Source organism: Salmo salar, chromosome ssa01 (genome assembly GCF_905237065.1).
Source record: "Salmo salar chromosome ssa01, Ssal_v3.1, whole genome shotgun sequence".
NCBI lineage: Eukaryota > Metazoa > Chordata > Actinopteri > Salmoniformes > Salmonidae > Salmo > Salmo salar.
This window is the reverse complement of record NC_059442.1, coordinates 71,739,344-71,758,613: the sequence shown is the minus strand read 5'-3', so window position 1 is coordinate 71,758,613 and position 19,270 is coordinate 71,739,344. Positions and strand designations below refer to the sequence as shown.

Below are 19,270 nucleotides of genomic sequence, written 5' to 3'. Positions count from 1 at the left end.
TTTAAATGTCTTGAGTCAATAAGTATTCAACCCCTTTGTTATGGCATGCCTAAACAAGTTGTGTGCAATAATAGTGTTTAACAGGATTTTTGAATGACTACCTCATCTCTGTACCACAGACATACAATTATGTGTCAAGCAGTCAAGCAGTGAATTTCAAAAACAGATTTGACCACAAAGACCAGGGAGGTTTTCCAATGCCTCACAAAGAAGGGCACCTATTGGTAGATGGGTAAAACAAAAGCAGACATTGATTATCCATTTGAGCATGGTGAAGTTATTCATTAAACTTTGGATGGTGTATCAATTACACCCAGTTACTACAAAGTTACAGGCGTCCTTCCTAACTCAGTTACTGAAGAGGAAGGATGGTGACAATGGTGACTTTTTAAAACAGTTTACAGTTTAATGGCTGTGATAGAAGAAAGCTGAAGATGGATCAACAACATTGTAATTACTCCAGAGTACTAACCTAAATGACATAGTGCAGAGAAGGAAGCCTGTACAGAATAAAAATATCCCAAAACATGCATCCTGTTTGCAATAAGGCACTAAAGTAAAACTGCAAAATAAATTAGGACTAGGGAGTTTTTTTGGGGGGGGATAAAAAACGGAATAGAGCTAAGCAAAATTCTAGAGGGAAACCTGGTTCCGTCTGCTTTCAAACAGACACTGGGAGACAAATTCACCTTTCAGCTGGACAATAACCTAAAACACAAGGCCAAATATACACTGGAGTTGCTTAAACAACATTGAATGTTCCTGAGTGGTCTAGTTACAGTTCTGACTTAAATCGTCTTCAAGACATGAAAATCACTGTCTAGCAATGATCAACAACCAACTTGACAGTACTTGACATTTTTTTGTAATAATGTGTAAATGATGCACAATCCAGGTGTGCAAAGATCTTAGAGACTTACTAAAAAAGACTCACAGCTGTATTTGCTGCAACATGTGACTCTAACATATCAGGGGTGTGAATACTTATGTAAATGAGGTATTTCATTTTCAATATTTGCAAAAATGTCTAAAAACACGCGAGCGGTGTGGTCAGCATTTTAGCATAAGGTCGAGAGGCAGAAAGAGCAGCCTGTTGATTACAGTTGACCCTCTCAGTCAGAGAAAGTTTATATTTTGTATTTATTTTATTTAACCTTTATTTTGTCAAGGAGTCTTACTGAGAACAACGTCTCTTACAGCCCTGGATGACAGATTACCCAGATTACCCAGCCCTGAATGACAGATTACAGAAAATACACATCAAAATGCAAGCAAAAAGAAAAACACGGTCATCAAAATCAAACACATTCATCAGTAATAAGGTCCTCAATCAGCTTTCTGAATTACACTAGAGGCACCAGAATATCAAATGTAAGATAAGTTTTAAGATTGTTCCACAAATAAGGTGCAAGAAAACTAAAAGCTGATTTACCTAACTCAGTAGAGATCAAAGGAATTTACAGAGTTAGCCATCCCTGAGACCAGCTGTTGGAACTCGTATGTCTAAAGTTTAGTAATGATGTTAGGTACAGTGGGACTTTTTGTAAAAGAGCTTTTTAAATGAAAACATAGCAATGTATCAACCTGCGTGACATCAAAGAGGGCCAAACAACTTTCTGGTAGAGAATGCAGTGACGAGTACAAAAATTGTCACCCGTAATGAAGAGCAGTGCGCTTTGATAAACTGCATCTAACGGCTTTAATGAAGTGGCAGCTGTTCATATAGATGATGTAGCCGTAGTCTAGGACCGATAGGAACGTCGACTGAATAATCTGCTTTCTACTTTTTCGCGAGAGGCTTTCCACAAGTACAAGCAATAAATCCCTCGCTATCCTCACTGTGATCGGTGATGCTCAACTAAATGTTCATCATATACAGTTGAAGTCGGAAGTTTACATACACTTAGGTTCGAATAATTAAAACTCGTTTTTCAACCACTCCACAAATTTCTTGTGAACAAACTATAGTTTTGGCAAGTCGGTTAGGACATCTACTTTGTGCGTGACACAAGTAATGTTTCCAACAATTGTTTACAGACAGGTTATTTCACGTATAATTCATTGTATCACAATTCCAGTGGTTCAGAAGTTTACATACACTAAGTTGACTGTGCCTTTAAACAGCTCGGAAAATTCCAGAAAATGATGTCATGGCTTTAGAAGCTTCTGATAGGCTAATTGACATAATTTGAGTCAAATGGAGGTGTACCTGTGGATGTATTTCAAGGCCTACCTTCAAACGCAGTGCCTCTTTGCTTGACATCATGGAAAAATCAAAAGAAATCAGCCAAGACCTCAGAAGAAAATTGTAGACCTCCACAACTCTGGTTCATCCATGGGAGCAATTTCCAAGCTCCTGAAGGTACCACGTTCAACTGTACAAACAATAGTACGCAAGTATAAACACCATGGGACCACACAGCCATCATACCGCTCAGGAAGGAGACACCTTCTGTCTCCTAGAGATGAAGGTACTTTGGTGCGAAAAGTGCAAATCAATCCCAGAACAACTGCAAAGGACCTTGTGAAGATGCTGGAGGAAACGGGTACAAAAGTATCTATATCCACAGTAAAACGAGTCCTATATCAACATAACCTGAAAGGCCGCTCAGCAAGGAAGAAGCCACTGCTCCAAAACCTACAGTTTGCTACAGTTTGCAACTACAGTTTGCAACTGCACATGGGGACAAAGATAGTACTTTTTGGAGAAATGTCCTCTGGTCTGATAAAACAAAAATAGAACTGTTTGGCCATAATGACCATCCTTATGTTTGGAGGAAAAAGGGTGAGGTTTGCAAGCTGAAGAACACCATCCCAACCGTGAATCACGGGGGTGGGAGCATCATGTTGTGAGGGTGCTTTGCTGTATGAGGGACTGGTGCATTTCACAAAATAGATGGCTCCATGAGGAAGGAAAATTATGTGGATATATTGAAGCAACATCTCAAGATATCAGTCAGGAAGTTAAATCTTGGTCGCAAATGGGTCTTCCAAATGGACAATGACCCCAAGCATACTCCCAAAGTTTTGGCAAAATGGCTTAAGGACAACGAAGTCAAGGTATTGGAGTGGCCATCACAAAGCCCTGACCTCAATCCTATAGAAAATGTGTGGGCAGAACTGAAAAAGCGTGTGTGAGCAAGGAGGCCTACAAACCTGACTCAGTTACACCAGCTCTGTCAGGAGGAATGGGCCAAAATTCACCCAATTTATTGTGGGAAGCTTGTGGAAGGCTACCCAAAAGGTTTGACCCAAGTAAAACAATTTAAAGGCAATGCTACCAAATACTAATTGAGTGTATGTCAACTTCTGACCCACTGGGAATGTGATGAAAGAAATAAAAGCTGAAAGAAATATTTCTCTACTATTATTGACATTTCACATTCTTAAAATAAAGTGGTGATCCTAACTGACCTAAGACAGGGAATTTTTACTTAGATTAAATGTCAGGAATGTGAAAAACTGACTTTAAATGTATTTGGCTAAGGTGTATGTAAACTTCCGACTTCAACTGTATACTACATTCATTTGCACTGGTGAGCGAGTTACACAACTATAAACTGCTTGAAACAACTAGTTAGCAAACGTTGATAGCTTGTAGTTTTCATGAGTCTTCTCTCACACTTTTTACACTGTTGCCTAGCAACTGGTCAGTCTCCCAAATATGACCAACATGCAACAATGTCAGCACACAGTAAATAATACAGTCCCTGTTAAAAAATAAAAAAGTAACCAGAGGGTTACATTTGTACATCAAGAAAGTGCTAAGTGGTGTTTATGTCTATGTTACTCAATGCAGGTGGGTGCATTCCTGTGTGTGTGTGTGTGTGTGTGTGTGTGTGTGTGTGTGTGTGTGTGTGTGTGTGTGTGTGTGTGTGTGTGCGCACGTGTTTGTTCTGTGCGCGTGTGTGTGTGTGCACGTATTTGTTGTGTGTGAATAGTGGTTGTATCAGTCTTTGGGTCCTGCTGATGGCTGGCGTTGTGACCATATTCTTTGGTATGTGCTTGACAGATCCAGGACATCAGAGTGGAGACGGAGGATAACAAGGAGAAGAAGTCGGCTAAAGATGCTCTGCTGCTCTGGTGCCAGATGAAGACCGCAGGGTGAGTGTCTACACCACCACCAGCCTGAGGCCTACTGTATTCTACTATAGCGCAAAGTTTGCAGAAACATCCTGGTGGGTTTTCCAGAAAGATGGTTTAACAAATTCAAGATTCCCTGAACATATCCAACTTCTCTTAACCAGATAAGTGAGTCTGGGATTTCTTCCAGTTGCAAAAAATCGCAAAGCAATACATAGCATTTGCATAGCGGTCAAAGGGAAACTGTGTTGGGTTACATTGCTACAGGCTAAGTTGACTAGATACATGATTGATTGAAGAAAAAAAAAAGATAACGTTCCAAAATAAGATCTTCAGAATGATCTAAAAGATCTATTCGAGATCCAGTAATTCATCCCATTTGTAATGCACAGCAAACAATGCAGGCTCCTATGTCAACTGGATTTTCCGTAAAGGGACCAGTCATGGTGTTGGACAAGAATCTGATTGGCAGAGAATCCCTGTCTTTATCCACCAGGACAGGCTAAAATCAAGTTAACCTAGGAGGTAACAAGTTTGCTTCAGAGCATTCAATGCCATGGTGTCTGATCAGGCTAAACGTCAAGCTCTCTTTCTGGAACTGTAAATTCTGAGTTAGCCAGATCTGTCAAATCAGAATTTGAGCAAACTCAATAATGCGTTTTTCTGGAACATCCATCTGGTCAACAGCTTATGGTCTACACTTTGTGATAGAAAATGTCAACATCATCAAGGGTATACGTATGTGAGAAACATACACTATATATATAATAGTATGTGGACACCCCTTAGTGGATTCGGCTTTTTCAGCCACACCCGTTGAGGGCAGGTGTATAATATCGAGCACACAGCCATGCAATCTCCATTGACAAACATTGCCAGTAGAATGGCCTTACTGAAGAGCTCAGTGACTTTCAACATGTCACCGTCATAGGATGCCACCTTTCCAACAAGTCAGTTCATCGGATTTCTGCCCTGCTAGAGCTGCCCTGGTCCAATGTAAGTGCTGTTATTGTGAAGTGGGAATGTCTAGGAGCAACAACGGCTCAGCCGCGAAGTGGTAGGCAATGCAACCTCACAGAACAGGACCACTGAGTGCTGAAGCGCTTTAAAATCGTCTGTCCTCGGTTGCCACACCCACTACTGAGTTCCAAACTGCCTCTGGAAGCAACGTCAGCACACAAACTGTTCTTCGAGGAGCTTCATGAAATGGGTTTCCATGGCCGAGTAGCCACCAAGCGTCGACTGGAGTAGTGTAAAACTCGCCGCCATTGGAGCAGTGGAAGCGCGTTCTCTGGAGTGATGAATCACGCCTCACCATCTGGCAGTTCAACGGACGAATGTGGGTTTGACGGATGCCAGAAGAACGCTACCTGCCCCAATGCATAGTGTCAACTGTAAAGTTTGGTGGACGAGGAATAATGGTCTGGTGATGGTTCAGAAAAAATTGCAATTGTAGTCGCTTGCATTATTTAGCATAAAATAGTGTGAAAGTACCAGGTTTTGACCACTAGATGCTGCTGTTCTTGCTACTTTCACACTGTTTTAGCCATTCTGCTGGTCTCTTGTGTTTATTAAATAGATAGATTTGGCTCATTAGATTTGGCTCTTTATGAAAATAAATAGTGTGGTCATCAAGTTAGTCATCCATGAAAGCAATTCAGTTTGTCCTTCTCTTAGCAACCTAATGCTTCAACCCAACTCTCCTTGAATAGTCCAACAAGTGGCCGCTTTCTAAAAGGGCTATCTCTAGGGACTATCACTAGGGATAAACATTTTGTGACAACTCTGATAAAATAATTGCATGGCAGTCTTATTTTTTAAAATACAAGTTTCAGGAAACTGCTCTATATGTATTGTGGTTAGTGACATTTACCATTAAACCCAACACAACTCAATATCAATTGTAAAATACTATGCAGTGTGTGTTATTTACCACGTATGGGACAAAGTGGTAAAAACCCTAAGCAAGTCTCAAGTCTTAACTTTCGAGTCTCATGTCAAGTCACAAGTAATAAAGGGCAATTATCAAGTAAAGTCCCATGTTCCACAAGTGTTTTATCACAATTTCGTAGCATTTCAATACAGCAGTGATTTTGGACCCACATGTTTTACAAACTGCATCACCCCCCCACATAGTGGGATGCAACGATTTTTAGGACCGATGATGCCCTGATGCAGAGGTGGCACCACAGGTCCCAAAGTGGTGTGGCAAATTTATTTTCCCTGGTGCCCGGAGCCTCTCCTAATCTGAAAACCTAACCAAGTATAAAACAGGACCCTATATGGTCTGACAGTGATTAGTTAGTAGTTGTAAAAAGGTATTTATATGGGCAATGATGGGAGTGGGACCAGATTGACATTTGAGTCATTTAGCAGATGCTCTTATCCAGAGCAATTCAGGTTAAGTGCCTTGCTCAAGGGCACATCTGCAGATTTTTTCACCTAGTCAGCTCGGGGATTCAACCATTGACCTTTCAGTTAATGGCCCAACGCTCTGTTAGGGCTAGGGGGCAGTATTTACACGGCCGGATAAAAAACGTACCCGATTTAATCTGGTTATTACTACTGCCTAGAAACTAGAATATGCATATAATTATTGGCTTTGGATAGAAAACACCCTAAAGTTTCTAAAACTGTTTGAATGGTGTCTGTGAGTATAACAGAACTCATATGGCAGGCAAAAACCTGAGAAGATTCTGTACAGGAAGTGCCCTCTCTGACCATTCCTTGGGCTTCTTGACTCTCTTTATTGAAAACGTAGGATCTTTGCTGTAACGTGACACTTCCTACGGCTCCCATAGGCTCTCAGAACCCGGGAAAAAGCTGAATGATGTCTTTGCAGCCCCTGGCTGAAAAACATTAGCGCCTTTGGTAAGTGGTCTATCAGAGGACAATGAGACTGAGGCGCGTGCACGAGGCGACCCCATGTTTTTATTTTCTCTCTCTTTGAACTAAAACACGGTTTCCCGGTCGGAATATTATCGCTTTTTTTACGAGAAAAATGCCATAAAAATTGATTTTAAACAGCGGGTGACATGCTTCGAAGTACGGTAATGGAATATTTAGAATTTTTTTGTCACGAAACGCGTCTTCTTTACCCTTTCGGATAGTGTCTTGAACGCACGAACAAAACAGAGGATATTTGAACATAACTATGGATTATTTTTAACCCAACCAACATTTGTTATTGAAGTAGAAGTCCTGGGAGAGCATTCTGACGAAGAACAGCAAAGGTAATAACATTTTTCTTATAGTAAATCTGACTTTGGTGAGGGCTAAACTTGGTGCGTGTCTAAATAGCTAGCCCTGTGATGCCGGGCTATCTACTCAGAATATTGCAAAATGTGCTTTCACCGAAAAGCTATTTTAAAATCGGACATAGCGAGTGCATAAAGGAGTTCTGTATCTATAATTCTTAAAATAATTCTTATGTTTTATGTGAACGTTTATCGTGAGTAATTTAGTAAATTCACCGGAAGTTTGCGGGGGGTATGCTAGTTCTGAACGTCACATGCTAATGTAAAAAGCTGGTTTTTGATATAAATATGAACTTGATTGAACAAAACATGCATGTATTGTATAACATAATGTCCTAGGATTGTCATCTGATGAAGATCATCAAAGGTTAGTGCTGCATTTAGCTGTGGTTTGGGTTTATGTGACATTATATGCTAGCTTGAAAAATGTGTGTCTGATTATTTCTGGCTGGGTACTCTGCTGACATAATCTAATGTTTTGCTTTCGTTGTAAAGCCTTTTTGAAATCGGACAGTGTGGTTAGATTAACGAGAGTCTTGTCTTTAAAATGGTGTAAAATAGTCATATGTTTGAGAAATTGAAGTAATAGCATTTCTAAGGTATTTGAATATCGCGCCACGGGATTCCACTGGCTGTTGCGTAGGTGGGACGATTTCGTCCCACCTAGCCCAGAGAGGTTTTAACTACTAGGCTACCTGCTGCCTAGGTATACAGATATGTTCTAAACAGGTTACGTTGTTTTTAAGAAATTCTGGAAAAACTCCTGGCCCTAGGGAGGATGAAAACCCTGTCAAACTGCAGCAACCTTGTACTTGTTAATATGAATTATATTTTAAAACGACACTTTCCTTTACACAGACACAACCACTGCAATTGGACAATAGAACTCACAGGGCAGAGCTTGCTTTATGCAGGTTTTCATCATATAGGCCTATGCAACTGCAATTCAAAAGTAACTCAGTGTGTTTATATAATCAGTATTGTGTTTGATTACTTTCAGTTAATAATTTTGGATTATAAAGGTCAGCCTAGCCAGCCAGCCAGCCCTAGTTTGAATACAGCCTTCCCTGTAGCTCAGTTGGTAGAGCATGGTGTTTGCAACACCAGGGTTGTGGGTTCGATTCCCACGGGGGGCCAGCACAGAAAAATAAAAAATAAAAATGTATGAAATTGTATGAAATGTATGCATTCACTACTGTAAGTCGCTCTGGATAAGAGCGTCTGCTAAATGACTAAAATGTAAAAAAATGTAATATAGCCTAAACCAAGTTTGATCACATTTTCTCCTAACACAAATAAACGGGCTATAAATTGGCTAGATAACAGTACCATTTTGTTTACCCTGGCCAGAGTGCAAGACGTTACAGGGCGCATTGGCTGTAGCCTATGCAGCTGCAGTAGTTATCAGTAGCCTAGTTGATCAGACTGAGAAATCTACTTGTTTTCTTCGCATACAGTTTAGGTGTAGGGCAGCGGCAACATTTCTGTGAAGAGTTCTTGCTTGTGTATATCGGGAGTGATGTGTTATCACCTTTGCTAAATAAATACCTGAGGTCAGTGGAGCATCACACGCTTTGCTAGACCTGTGATTTCTGTGAATCTGATTGGTCAAGACACAGAACAGAACGCACAGAACCTACAGCACTCGTATATAAAGGACAGAAATGCTTACATAGAGCACAAGACGACAAATCAAGTCTCGAGTTATGCAGTTCAAGTCCAAGATAAGTCATGAGTCATAGATGCTGAAGTCAAAGTCAAGTGGCAAGTGTTTTTTCTTTTAGCCAAGTCGTGTCTCAGGTCACAAAATGTGTCACGTGACTCGAGTCAACACCTCTGGTTTTTACCATTGAAGACCATTAGAGACCATAATATTGGAACCATTAAAACTGATGTAGCCTTGTAGTTTTCTTGTTCACCATGAATGGTCCAATATAAACTAATACAGACCTTTTTTGAAGGGAATAAACCACACGCAAAGGGGCCATTTCCTTGACACAAATTACACGTGAAAGAAGGACAAACTGATTTGCTTTCATGGAGGACTGGACAATGACCTGAATTGTTATGATGACCACACAAGGTCTTTTCATCATGACACGAATCTATTGGTTTTCTACCAAAAATTGCAAAGGAAATGTTGTGACATAAGAAAGCAGGAAAATGTATAAAAGAGTGTGGCGGTATATCAAGAACAGCAGCATCTAGTGGTCAAAACCTGGTACTTTCACAATATTTTATGGTAAATAATGCAAGTGACTTCAATAACAAATTTCTCTGAAAAGGGGGGAAAAAAACATCACCAGATTCACAGGTAATACATTATATAGTATGGAGAAGCAATACTCCAAGCTGAAGCTTCAAACTACTTGTCAAACATATAGAACCTATACAGTATATTGGTTGCTGGGGTGGGATTGGCATGGGGTGTCTGTGGTCCGTAGGTAGCTTTGACAATTTCTGGGGATTCCTCACGTCTTATAGACTGACAACTCACACTAAATTCTTCCACTGCTCTGTCGTTCGCTGCATACTTTAGTCTGAGACTGCCATCATTGAAGTTGTTTGTGGTGATGAGGGGTGTTATACAAAACAAAGTTTGTCTTCTCTAACCAACCAGAGTATCAAACCCGATGGCACATTTTCAAACTGCCGCTTTACCCACGTGTTCTGGCCCAACCCATCGGTTTCTGGACCAATCAGACAGCCCCGAATGTGTTCGCATTCGGTGAAGTGTCAGGGAGGTACTCGAATCCAGACCCATTGTGGAGAACAAACTAACGTCCGTGGGTGTGGCGTAGCGTTTGGCCGGAGCAAGTAGTCTGGCAGCCAGGCAACATGTCTTACTCATTGGTAGGAAGAAGTTTGGTCCAAATCGGATGTTGGGAACTATAACTATTGAATATTATCTGAATCCTATAAATTAAAATGGCCTATTTGGGTGCAATAAATTAGCTTAATTTCTCAGAGAACAAAATAATGTTTCAGGAATGCCAGTCTTAACTGTTTCTAACTATAGAAACCATTTCAGAACAATCTGAGATGGTGGGTGTCATGGCTTGGTGAAATGACATGGAACGACGCTGAAATCACAGCGAGGGTGTCACATCAGACATCACGGCCTAAATGTCAGGCTGTTTAAAACATCAGCAGCACGAACAGCCCCTGGGCTACATGCTGAATAAGTCAATTCACTCATTAACAAAACCAACACTGCTAATGCCCAGCTTCAAATAGAACATGACACATCAGGGTAAAATCACTTTAGTTAAACAGATGCTTAATAAAGAGAGGCATTGTGTTTGGTGTCAGTTGGAACATATTTGGAACATACGGTAGGTGGAACACATTTTCAAAAGCCATCTGTTTCATTGATGAGGGAGTTGGATGCAGAAGATTTGATTAGATTATTATTAGATGTTTGAAGAACAACAAAGTTCTCTCCAAATTTCCATCAAAGACTTATGTTGTCGGACAATGTGAGTTTGTCGTTTAGTCAACAGTAGGCTCATACACAAGCAACATAGAGAGCAATAGTAATAGAGTCTTTTTGTTGGCATTAACTCCATCATGGTTCGTTGCCCAAAGTCTATGGGCAAATGCATGGAGTTTCTGTAGGGTTTTTGATAAATGCAAAAATAAGGTCTGTGATAAACACACACTTAGGAGATCTTATACTGAACAAAAATATAAATGCAACATGCAACAATTTCAAAGAATTTACTGAGTTAGTTCATTTAAGGAAATTAGTTAATTTTAATTAATTAATTAAGCCCCAATCTATAGATTTCACATGACTGGGCAGAGGCGCAGCCACGAGTGAGCCTGGGAGGGCATAGGCCACCCACTGGAGAGCCAGGCCCAGCCAATCAGAATTAGTTTTTGCCCACAAAAGGGCTTTATTACAGACAGAAATACGCCTCAGCACCACATCAGACGATCCCACAGGCGAAGAAGCCTGATGTGGAGGTCCTGGGCTGGCGTGGTTACACGTGGTCTGTGGTTGTGAAGCCAGTGGAACACACTGCCAAATTCTTTAAAATGACGTTGGAGGCGGCTTATTGTAGAGAAACAAACATTCAATTCTCTGGCAACAGCTTTGGTGGACATTCCTGCAGTCAGCATGCCAATTGCATGCTCCCACAACTTGAGACATCTGTGCACATTTTAGAGTGGCCTTTTATTGCCTCCACCACAAGGTGCACCTGTGTAATGATCATGCTGTTTAATTAACTTCTTGATACCTGTCAGGTGGATGGATTATCTTGGCAAAGGAGAAGTGCTCACTAACAGGGATGTAAACAAATTTGTGCTCAATTTTAGACAAATAATATTTTTGTTAGTATGGACAATTTCTGGGATCTTTTATTTCAGCTCATAAAGCATGGGACCGACACTTTACATGTTGCGTTTATGTTTTTGTTCAGTGTATATGTTTTCTTCTATGAGATCGGCTAACGTAACTTTTTGTGAATTTTGAAGCATTTATGTAATTTAAAAAAATCACAGTGCACATAAGTCTTCATAATTCATAAAGGTCATGTTAACTGGCTGATCTTATACGTTTTGTTCTATGAGATAATATCTCCTAAACCTGTGTTAACCTCAGACCTTATTTTTCGGCGTTTATCCCAAAACTGTATTCTATTCCCCCCATAGGAATGGCTGAACGAACCAGAGGTAACTCATTTAGGTTTTTTAGGACTTCAAGCTGGCGAGCTCTATTTCCCTAACCTAGGTTTTCTGTCTGTTTTCCAGATATCCCAATGTAAACATTCACAACTTCAGCACCAGCTGGAGGGATGGCATGGCTTTCAACGCCATCCTCCACAAACACAGACCTGACCTGATAGACTTTGACAAGCTGAAAAAGTCAAATGCCCACCACAACCTGCAGAATGCCTTCAACCTGGCAGAGCAACACCTGGGCCTCCACAAGCTACTGGACGTGGAGGGTTAGTACAGAGTACACACATGGAAACATGAACACACGCATACTTCATTTGCATTACACACTCTGAATATACTCATCGGCGCATGACTCTGTACTGTTTTACATAGTCATGGAATTCCATAGTCTGGTGAAAACATCACATACCGTGTACACAACAGCAGGAGGGTGGAGGAGCTGCTTACACTGCTGAAGCATACTGTACTCTAGCCCTGCCTCTCGTGCATCTGCCAGTGTTTTATGCCATTATCACAGTACATTTATACCCAGACATTATCACCCTTAAAGAATGTCATATTATCCCGGTATGAATACATAGAAACCTGACAACTGTTACTACTGTACAACACTTACAGAATCCATATCGTGTAGTTTGACAGGCCGCTACTTCTGGGTCGCGTCTTTAATGTAGTTCAACGGGTGGCTGACAGACCCATTATAGGAGGGTGACAGGTACAAACAGAAAGGCAATGTTCACCGCTGGAGCTCTTTCTTTTTAAGCGTGGCAGAGTAATGGCTGTGTTAAATATTTAGTAAGCGGTGGTTCTGAGATCTCAGCATGCTTTCTCAGAGGTCTGCAGTATGGGGAAGAAAGAGACGCAGGCATGAGAACGCTTCCGAGCATAGCAGCCCCTCTACCCCGACCGCCTCTGTCTAAACATAGCTACTAAATCAATTTTCCCTCAAATAAATTCAATTTTTCTCAGCAGAGCAGCGCGGAAGCCAAGCCCTCTGTTGATGTCTGTAGATTAGGGAAACATGGGGCAGTCGAAGCCATTTATGTCTGACTCTTATTGTGCGTGTGTGTGTGTGTGTGTGTGTGTGTGTGTGTGTGTGTGTGTGTGTGTGTGTGTGTGTGTGTGTGTGTGTGTGTGTGTGTGTGCGCGGCGTGTGTGTTTGTTACCTCTACAGATATCAGCGTGGACCACCCTGATGAGAAGTCCATCATCACCTATGTTGTGACCTACTACCACTACTTCTCCAAGATGAAGGCCCTGAAGGTGGAGGGCAAACGGATTGGGAAGGTGAGGGGTCAGAGTTCGCATCTTCCACAACCTGGATCACAAGAGAACAAAGTATCTTGTCCCTGTACTTCTTCAAGCACAATCATTCCCTTTACTTTATGACAAGGCCTTATATTTGAACTTTCCCACCGATGTAGCTATAATCAGTATATAATGTATGTACTGTGATACTGATTCACCACCTTCATCTCCCAGGTGCTGGACAATGCCATTGAGACTGATAACATGATTCAGAAATATGAGAGTCTGGCCTCTGACCTCCTGGAATGGATTGAACAGACCATCATCATCCTCAACAACCGCAGGTTTGCCAACTCCCTAGTGGGGGTGCAGCAACAGCTTCAGGCCTTCAACACCTACCGTACCGTGGAAAAGCCCCCTAAGTGAGTCACACACACACACACACACATACATACATACATACATACATACACACACACACACACACACACACACACACACACATAGCGAAATTAAAAAGTCTTACACCATATCCTCCACCTATTTTCCACACAGCAGCTTGTAATTTACTGTAACATTACAGTATCAATTGGCAGAATTGACTCACCAAGGACTAAACTGAAACTGTCAGGGATTCTAGATGTGTACCCTATTACTGATATACAGTTGTATCAGATTCATGGTGAACTAACTCCTCTTGGCACACTGCTCTTGCTAGTATCACTTTTTTTATTCAAGCTTCGTGTCGGCATTCGTCAGAGCTTTTTTCAGAATTACATTTTTTTATTCTGAGAACTGGCCAAAAGTAAAGCTTGCTTAGACAGATGTTTCAGCCTGTTGAAATGGACTCTGACACCATTTCCACAGAGGCAACAATGTCACCCCTACTGCTGACAAAATACCTCTCCCTCTGTGGACTACTGGCCTTGGACTACGGGCAGAAAAAATAATGCTGATCTTTATGTTGACAGATGGAGCTGGTTGGCTCAACGCAAAAGTCAAAAAGCCACCAGCCATTAGGGAGATTAGCCAAATTCCACTCAGTTTCTCCTCGGTAAGGTTTACGCTCAACATTCAAATTGTTTCTGTTTCTGTCAGGTTCACTGAGAAAGGCAACCTGGAGGTTCTCCTCTTCACCATCCAGAGCAAGATGAGGGCCAACAATCAGAAGGTCTACATCCCGCGGGACGGCAAACTCATCTCAGACATCAACAAGGTGAGACCTATTGCTCTTTAAAGAACAGGCTTATTTATCTCCTATCTTATCTCGAAACATACACTCAGAAACCCATTATGTGGTGTCCTCAATTAGAATGGATTAAGGTGATTGACAGACAGTTTAAGGGCGGTAAGCTGATCGACAGTGGGTTGAAATAGATTTAATAGATAGACATGGTTTCTGTAAGTTTGGTATAGTTGATGACAGGAAGATTTACTTTGCTTTGTGCTAGGTGGATTTAGTTGCTAGGTGGATTTAGTTGGTGCAGTTGCTAGCTGGGTTTAGTTGTTTGATGGTGTGGTAAGACCATAAGACAAGTTAAAACAGGTTTAGTACAGTGGATATATTAGGTCCATATATTGTACGCCGCACCTGTGTGACCGTTACTCGATCGTGTGTGTATGTCAGGCCTGGGAGAGGCTGGAGAAGTCAGAGCATGAGAGGGAGCTGGCGCTAAGGACGGAGCTGATTCGTCAGGAGAAACTGGAGCAGCTGGCCCGCCGCTTTGACCGCAAAGCCGCCATGAGAGAGACCTGGCTGAGTGAGAACCAACGGCTCGTCTCACAGGTAACACACACACATACACTCATGAAAACACTAATGCCGCACGCTCATTGATACACGCACACTATTGGTACACTCTAACAATGACGCCACTCCTACTGTATTGTCTACATTAACTCTATTGGTTCATAGCATACCCTTGTGGTCATACAGAGTAATGTACAATGAAGTCATTTACTCCCCTGATTCATCCTCATGATCTTGACCCATTTAATATCCCTGCTAGTTCTAAAAACATAAACTGGCTGTTATTATGGCGATTATGCCACTGCTTAGCAGTTAGATACAAACCTGTAACTCTCCTCACTCCTTATTCCTCTCCCCCTCTTCCGCCCTCCCTCAGGACAACTTTGGCTTCGACCTGCAGGCGGTGGAGGCCGCCACCAAGAAGCACGAGGCCATCGAGACGGACATCGGCGCCTACGAGGAGCGTGTGCAGGCAGTGCTCTCCGTGGCCAAGGAGCTGGAGGCAGAGAACTACCATGACATCAAGCGCGTGACTGCGAGGAAGGACAACGTGCTGCGTCTGTGGGAGTACCTGTTGGAGCTGCTGAAGGCCCGGCGCATCCGGCTGGAGATGAACCTGGGCCTGCAGAGGGTTTTCCAGGAGATGCTTTACATCATGGACTGGATGGATGAGATGAAGGTGAGGAAGATGATGTTGATATGATGATGATGGAGGGATAGATTGGGGACTTTGGTTGGATGGTGGGGTAACAATTGTTTTGATACAGTAGCTTACTCAGTGACATATTTGTGATGTAAGAGCTATTGCCTATTTCTTAGTTACATTACCCACTATTGACCCCAGTGACCTGTGGCCTTCCTGACCCTGGAGATGTGTCCTGTATCTTCAGATGCTGCTGCTGTCTCAGGACTATGGGAAACACCTGCTGGGAGTGGAGGACCTGCTGCAGAAGCACACTCTGGTGGAGGCTGATATTGCCATCCAGGCCGACCGCGTCAAAGCCGTCAACAACAACGCTCAGAAGTTCGCCATTGATGCAGAGGGTGAGTAACATGTTCTGGGATTACAGTCGTTTGTGGGTGGTAGGTGATTATGCTCTCTCTGTGGGTAATACCTGTAGGCTATAAAAGAGATGTGAGATGAATTGTATCCTGAAAGGGTAAAGCTATACAGCCTGTTGTAAAGTCCTAGCCAATGCTGCCACTTGTCCGCAAAATAAGTCATTGATCTTTGTCCGGTAAAGCCTGTATTCTCAGTTTAAATGATAAAAGTGTGCTAATTGTGATGTGTTCCTGTCCCCTCTTTAGGCTATAAGCCCTGTGACCCCCAGGTGATCCGGGACCGAGTGGCCCACATGGACTTCTGTTACGCAGAGCTGAGCCAGCTGGCCGCCGAGCGCTGCGCCCGCCTGGAGGAGTCCCGCCGCCTCTGGAAGTTCTTCTGGGAGATGGCCGAGGAGGAGGGCTGGATCCGGGAGAAAGAGCAGATCCTGTCCTCGGAGGACTGCGGTAAGGATCTGACGGGCACCGTGCGTCTGCTGAGCCAGCACCGCGCCTTCGAGGATGAGATGATCGGCCGCGCCGGCCACCTGCAACAGACCATCAAACAGGGAGAGGAGCTGGTGGCCGCCGACCACTTCGGAGCCGACAAGATCCGTGAGCGCATCCAAGACATCCAGGAGCAGTGGGCGGCCTTGGAGAGGCTATCTGCCGTTAGGAAGGCCCGGCTGGAGGAGGCCTGCAACCTGCACCAGTTCCAGGCTGACGCCGACGACATCGACACCTGGATGCTGGATGTTCTCCGCATTGTGTCCAGTGCCGACGTGGGCCACGACGAGTTCTCCACCCAGGCCCTGGTCAAGAAGCACAAGGATGTGGCCGAGGAGATTGCCGGCTACCGACCTGTCATCGACGCCCTGCACGAGCAGTCCAAAACCCTGCCCGGGGAACAGACTGGCTCAGAGGAGGTGCAGGGGCGCCTGTCAGGCATCGAGGAGCGCTATAAGGAGGTGGCTGAGCTGACCCGGCTGAGGAAGCAGGCCCTACAGGATGCCCTGGCCCTCTACAAGATGTTCAGCGAGGCGGACGCCTGTGAGGTGTGGATCGATGAGAAGGAGCAGTGGCTCAACAGTATGGAGATACCAGAGAAACTGGAGGATCTGGAGGTGGTTCAGCACAGGTAAAGACACCCAGCCGAACCATGCTTATTCAGTCCAGATGCATTATGTCAGTTGATATATTTGGAGATTTGCTGTTATCATTTCAGGACAACCCATTCTCTTGAGGCAGACTGTGTAGACGTATAACTCCCTCAGTGAAACCACTTTGCAAAGGAAATGAGTTGTAAGAATATTTCCCATCATGTTTGCAGTAACTTTGTATGTTTTTCACAGCCAGAATGAAATGAATGTTCTCCCGGCGGTTTGATTGGGCATTGGAATGTAGCACAGTGAAAGGGATCTGTGAAACTAACACCTTTTATGCAAGCACGGGTGGGCCGCTAGTGTAATGTGTGGGAGCTAGACTCCCATAATTCACTTTCCACTTAACAACAGAGCCCACAATGTTTTAAAGCCAATCATTCTAAAGTCTTCCCACACAGAAGAAACAGGCACTTGTCCTCAGTTCGCTAAGTGTTTTGGACAGCGGTTCAATGGCTTGTTTACTCCAATGTGTGTCTTTGGTCTGAAATGATCTCTCCCCCTCCACACTGTTTACTCACAGTGCACCGCATGGAATCATTCCCAGACTCCTGTTTCATTGGCTTTGCTTCTGTGTGATATACTGGCAACTGGAACATGACATTATAGTTCAGCTGGAAACAAAGCATGTTAACAGGATTCACATTAAGATAACATTGTTTCCATATGTTTATGTACAGTACACTCATTCCCTCTGCCACCTCTACCATTTCTACCTCTACTCCTCTACCTCTCCCTCTCTAACTCCCCCTCTCTACACCATCATCCACCCTCTCCCTCTATTCCTTCCCTTCCTCTTCCTTCCCCTTTTCTACCCCCTCTTCCCCCGCAGGTTTGAGAGTCTGGAGCCAGAGATGAACAACCAAGCTTCCCGCGTTGCCGTGGTGAACCAGATTGCTAGGCAACTCATCCACAGTGGTCACCCCAGTGAAAAGGAGATCAAAGCCCAACAGGACAAACTCAACACCAGGTATAGTAACACCCTACATCAACCTCAACACCAACTACAGTTAACATCAGTTAATAACCTCTAGTGGAAAAGTACTGTTCCCTGACTGTGTGTGTGTTTCTACATCTCTCTAGATGGAGCCAGTTCCGTGACCTAGTTGACCTGAAGAAAGACTCCCTCAACTCAGCTCTGGGTGTACAGAACTACCACCTGGAGTGTAACGAGACCAAGTCGTGGATTCGCGAGAAGACCAAGGTGATCGAGTCCACCCAGGAGCTGGGCAACGACCTGGCCGGGGTCATGGCCCTGCAGCGCAAACTCACCGGCATGGAGCGCGACCTGACCGCTATCGAGGACAAGCTAGGAGAACTGGGGAAGGAGGGGGAGCGCCTTGCAGCCGAGCACCCCGACCAAGCCCAGGGCATCATGGGTCGTCTGGGGGAGATCACAGGAGTGTGGGACGAGATGAAGGGCACCCTGAAGAACCGCGAGGAGTCCCTGGGCGAAGCCAGCAAGCTGCAGCAGTTCCTCCGGGAGCTGGATGACTTCCAGTCATGGCTGTCCAAGACCCAGACGGCCATCGCTTCAGAAGACATGCCCAACACACTGACGGAGGCCGAAAAGCTGCTGGCGCAGCACGAGGGCATCAAGAACGAGATCTGCAACTATGAAGTGGACTACCAGAAGATGAGGGACATGGGGGAAATGGTGACCCAGGGCCAGACGGACGCCCAGTACATGTTCCTGAGGCAGAGGCTGCAGGCCCTGGACACAGGCTGGAACGAGCTGCACAAGATGTGGGAGAACCGTCAGAACCTGCTGTCCCAGTCCCATGCCCACCAGCTGTTCCTCAGGGATACCAAGCAGGCTGAAGCCTTCCTCAACAACCAGGTAACATCACATTATATTACACAGTACAGTCTCCATTTGGCTCACACAAATGTTAGTAAGAACTAAGCAAAATAATATGTCGGATAGACTGGGTGGCACAGTGTCCAAGGCGACTTCTGAAAGCGCGAACCACCGCATTTAACCATAGCAAGGTGACTGGGAATATTGTTGAATACAAACAGTGTAGTTATTCCCTCCGTAA

General features: G+C 43.8%; 1 protein-coding gene across 2 annotated transcripts in view; it reads left to right on the top strand.

Moving 5' to 3' along the window:
* LOC106608059 (spectrin beta chain, non-erythrocytic 1) overlaps positions 1–19,270 on the top strand; it is a 118,372-nt gene that overhangs the window by 74,117 nt on the left and 24,985 nt on the right. For both annotated transcript variants that reach the window (XM_014205747.2, XM_014205739.2), the window contains 11 exons: positions 4,013–4,104; positions 12,099–12,295; positions 13,204–13,316; positions 13,512–13,699; positions 14,376–14,493; positions 14,905–15,063; positions 15,404–15,706; positions 15,918–16,071; positions 16,336–17,206; positions 18,061–18,198; positions 18,312–19,068. In XM_014205747.2, coding sequence (XP_014061222.1) covers positions 4,013–4,104; positions 12,099–12,295; positions 13,204–13,316; positions 13,512–13,699; positions 14,376–14,493; positions 14,905–15,063; positions 15,404–15,706; positions 15,918–16,071; positions 16,336–17,206; positions 18,061–18,198; positions 18,312–19,068 — 3,090 coding nt within the window. The remainder of the gene's footprint in view (positions 1–4,012; positions 4,105–12,098; positions 12,296–13,203; positions 13,317–13,511; positions 13,700–14,375; positions 14,494–14,904; positions 15,064–15,403; positions 15,707–15,917; positions 16,072–16,335; positions 17,207–18,060; positions 18,199–18,311; positions 19,069–19,270) is intronic.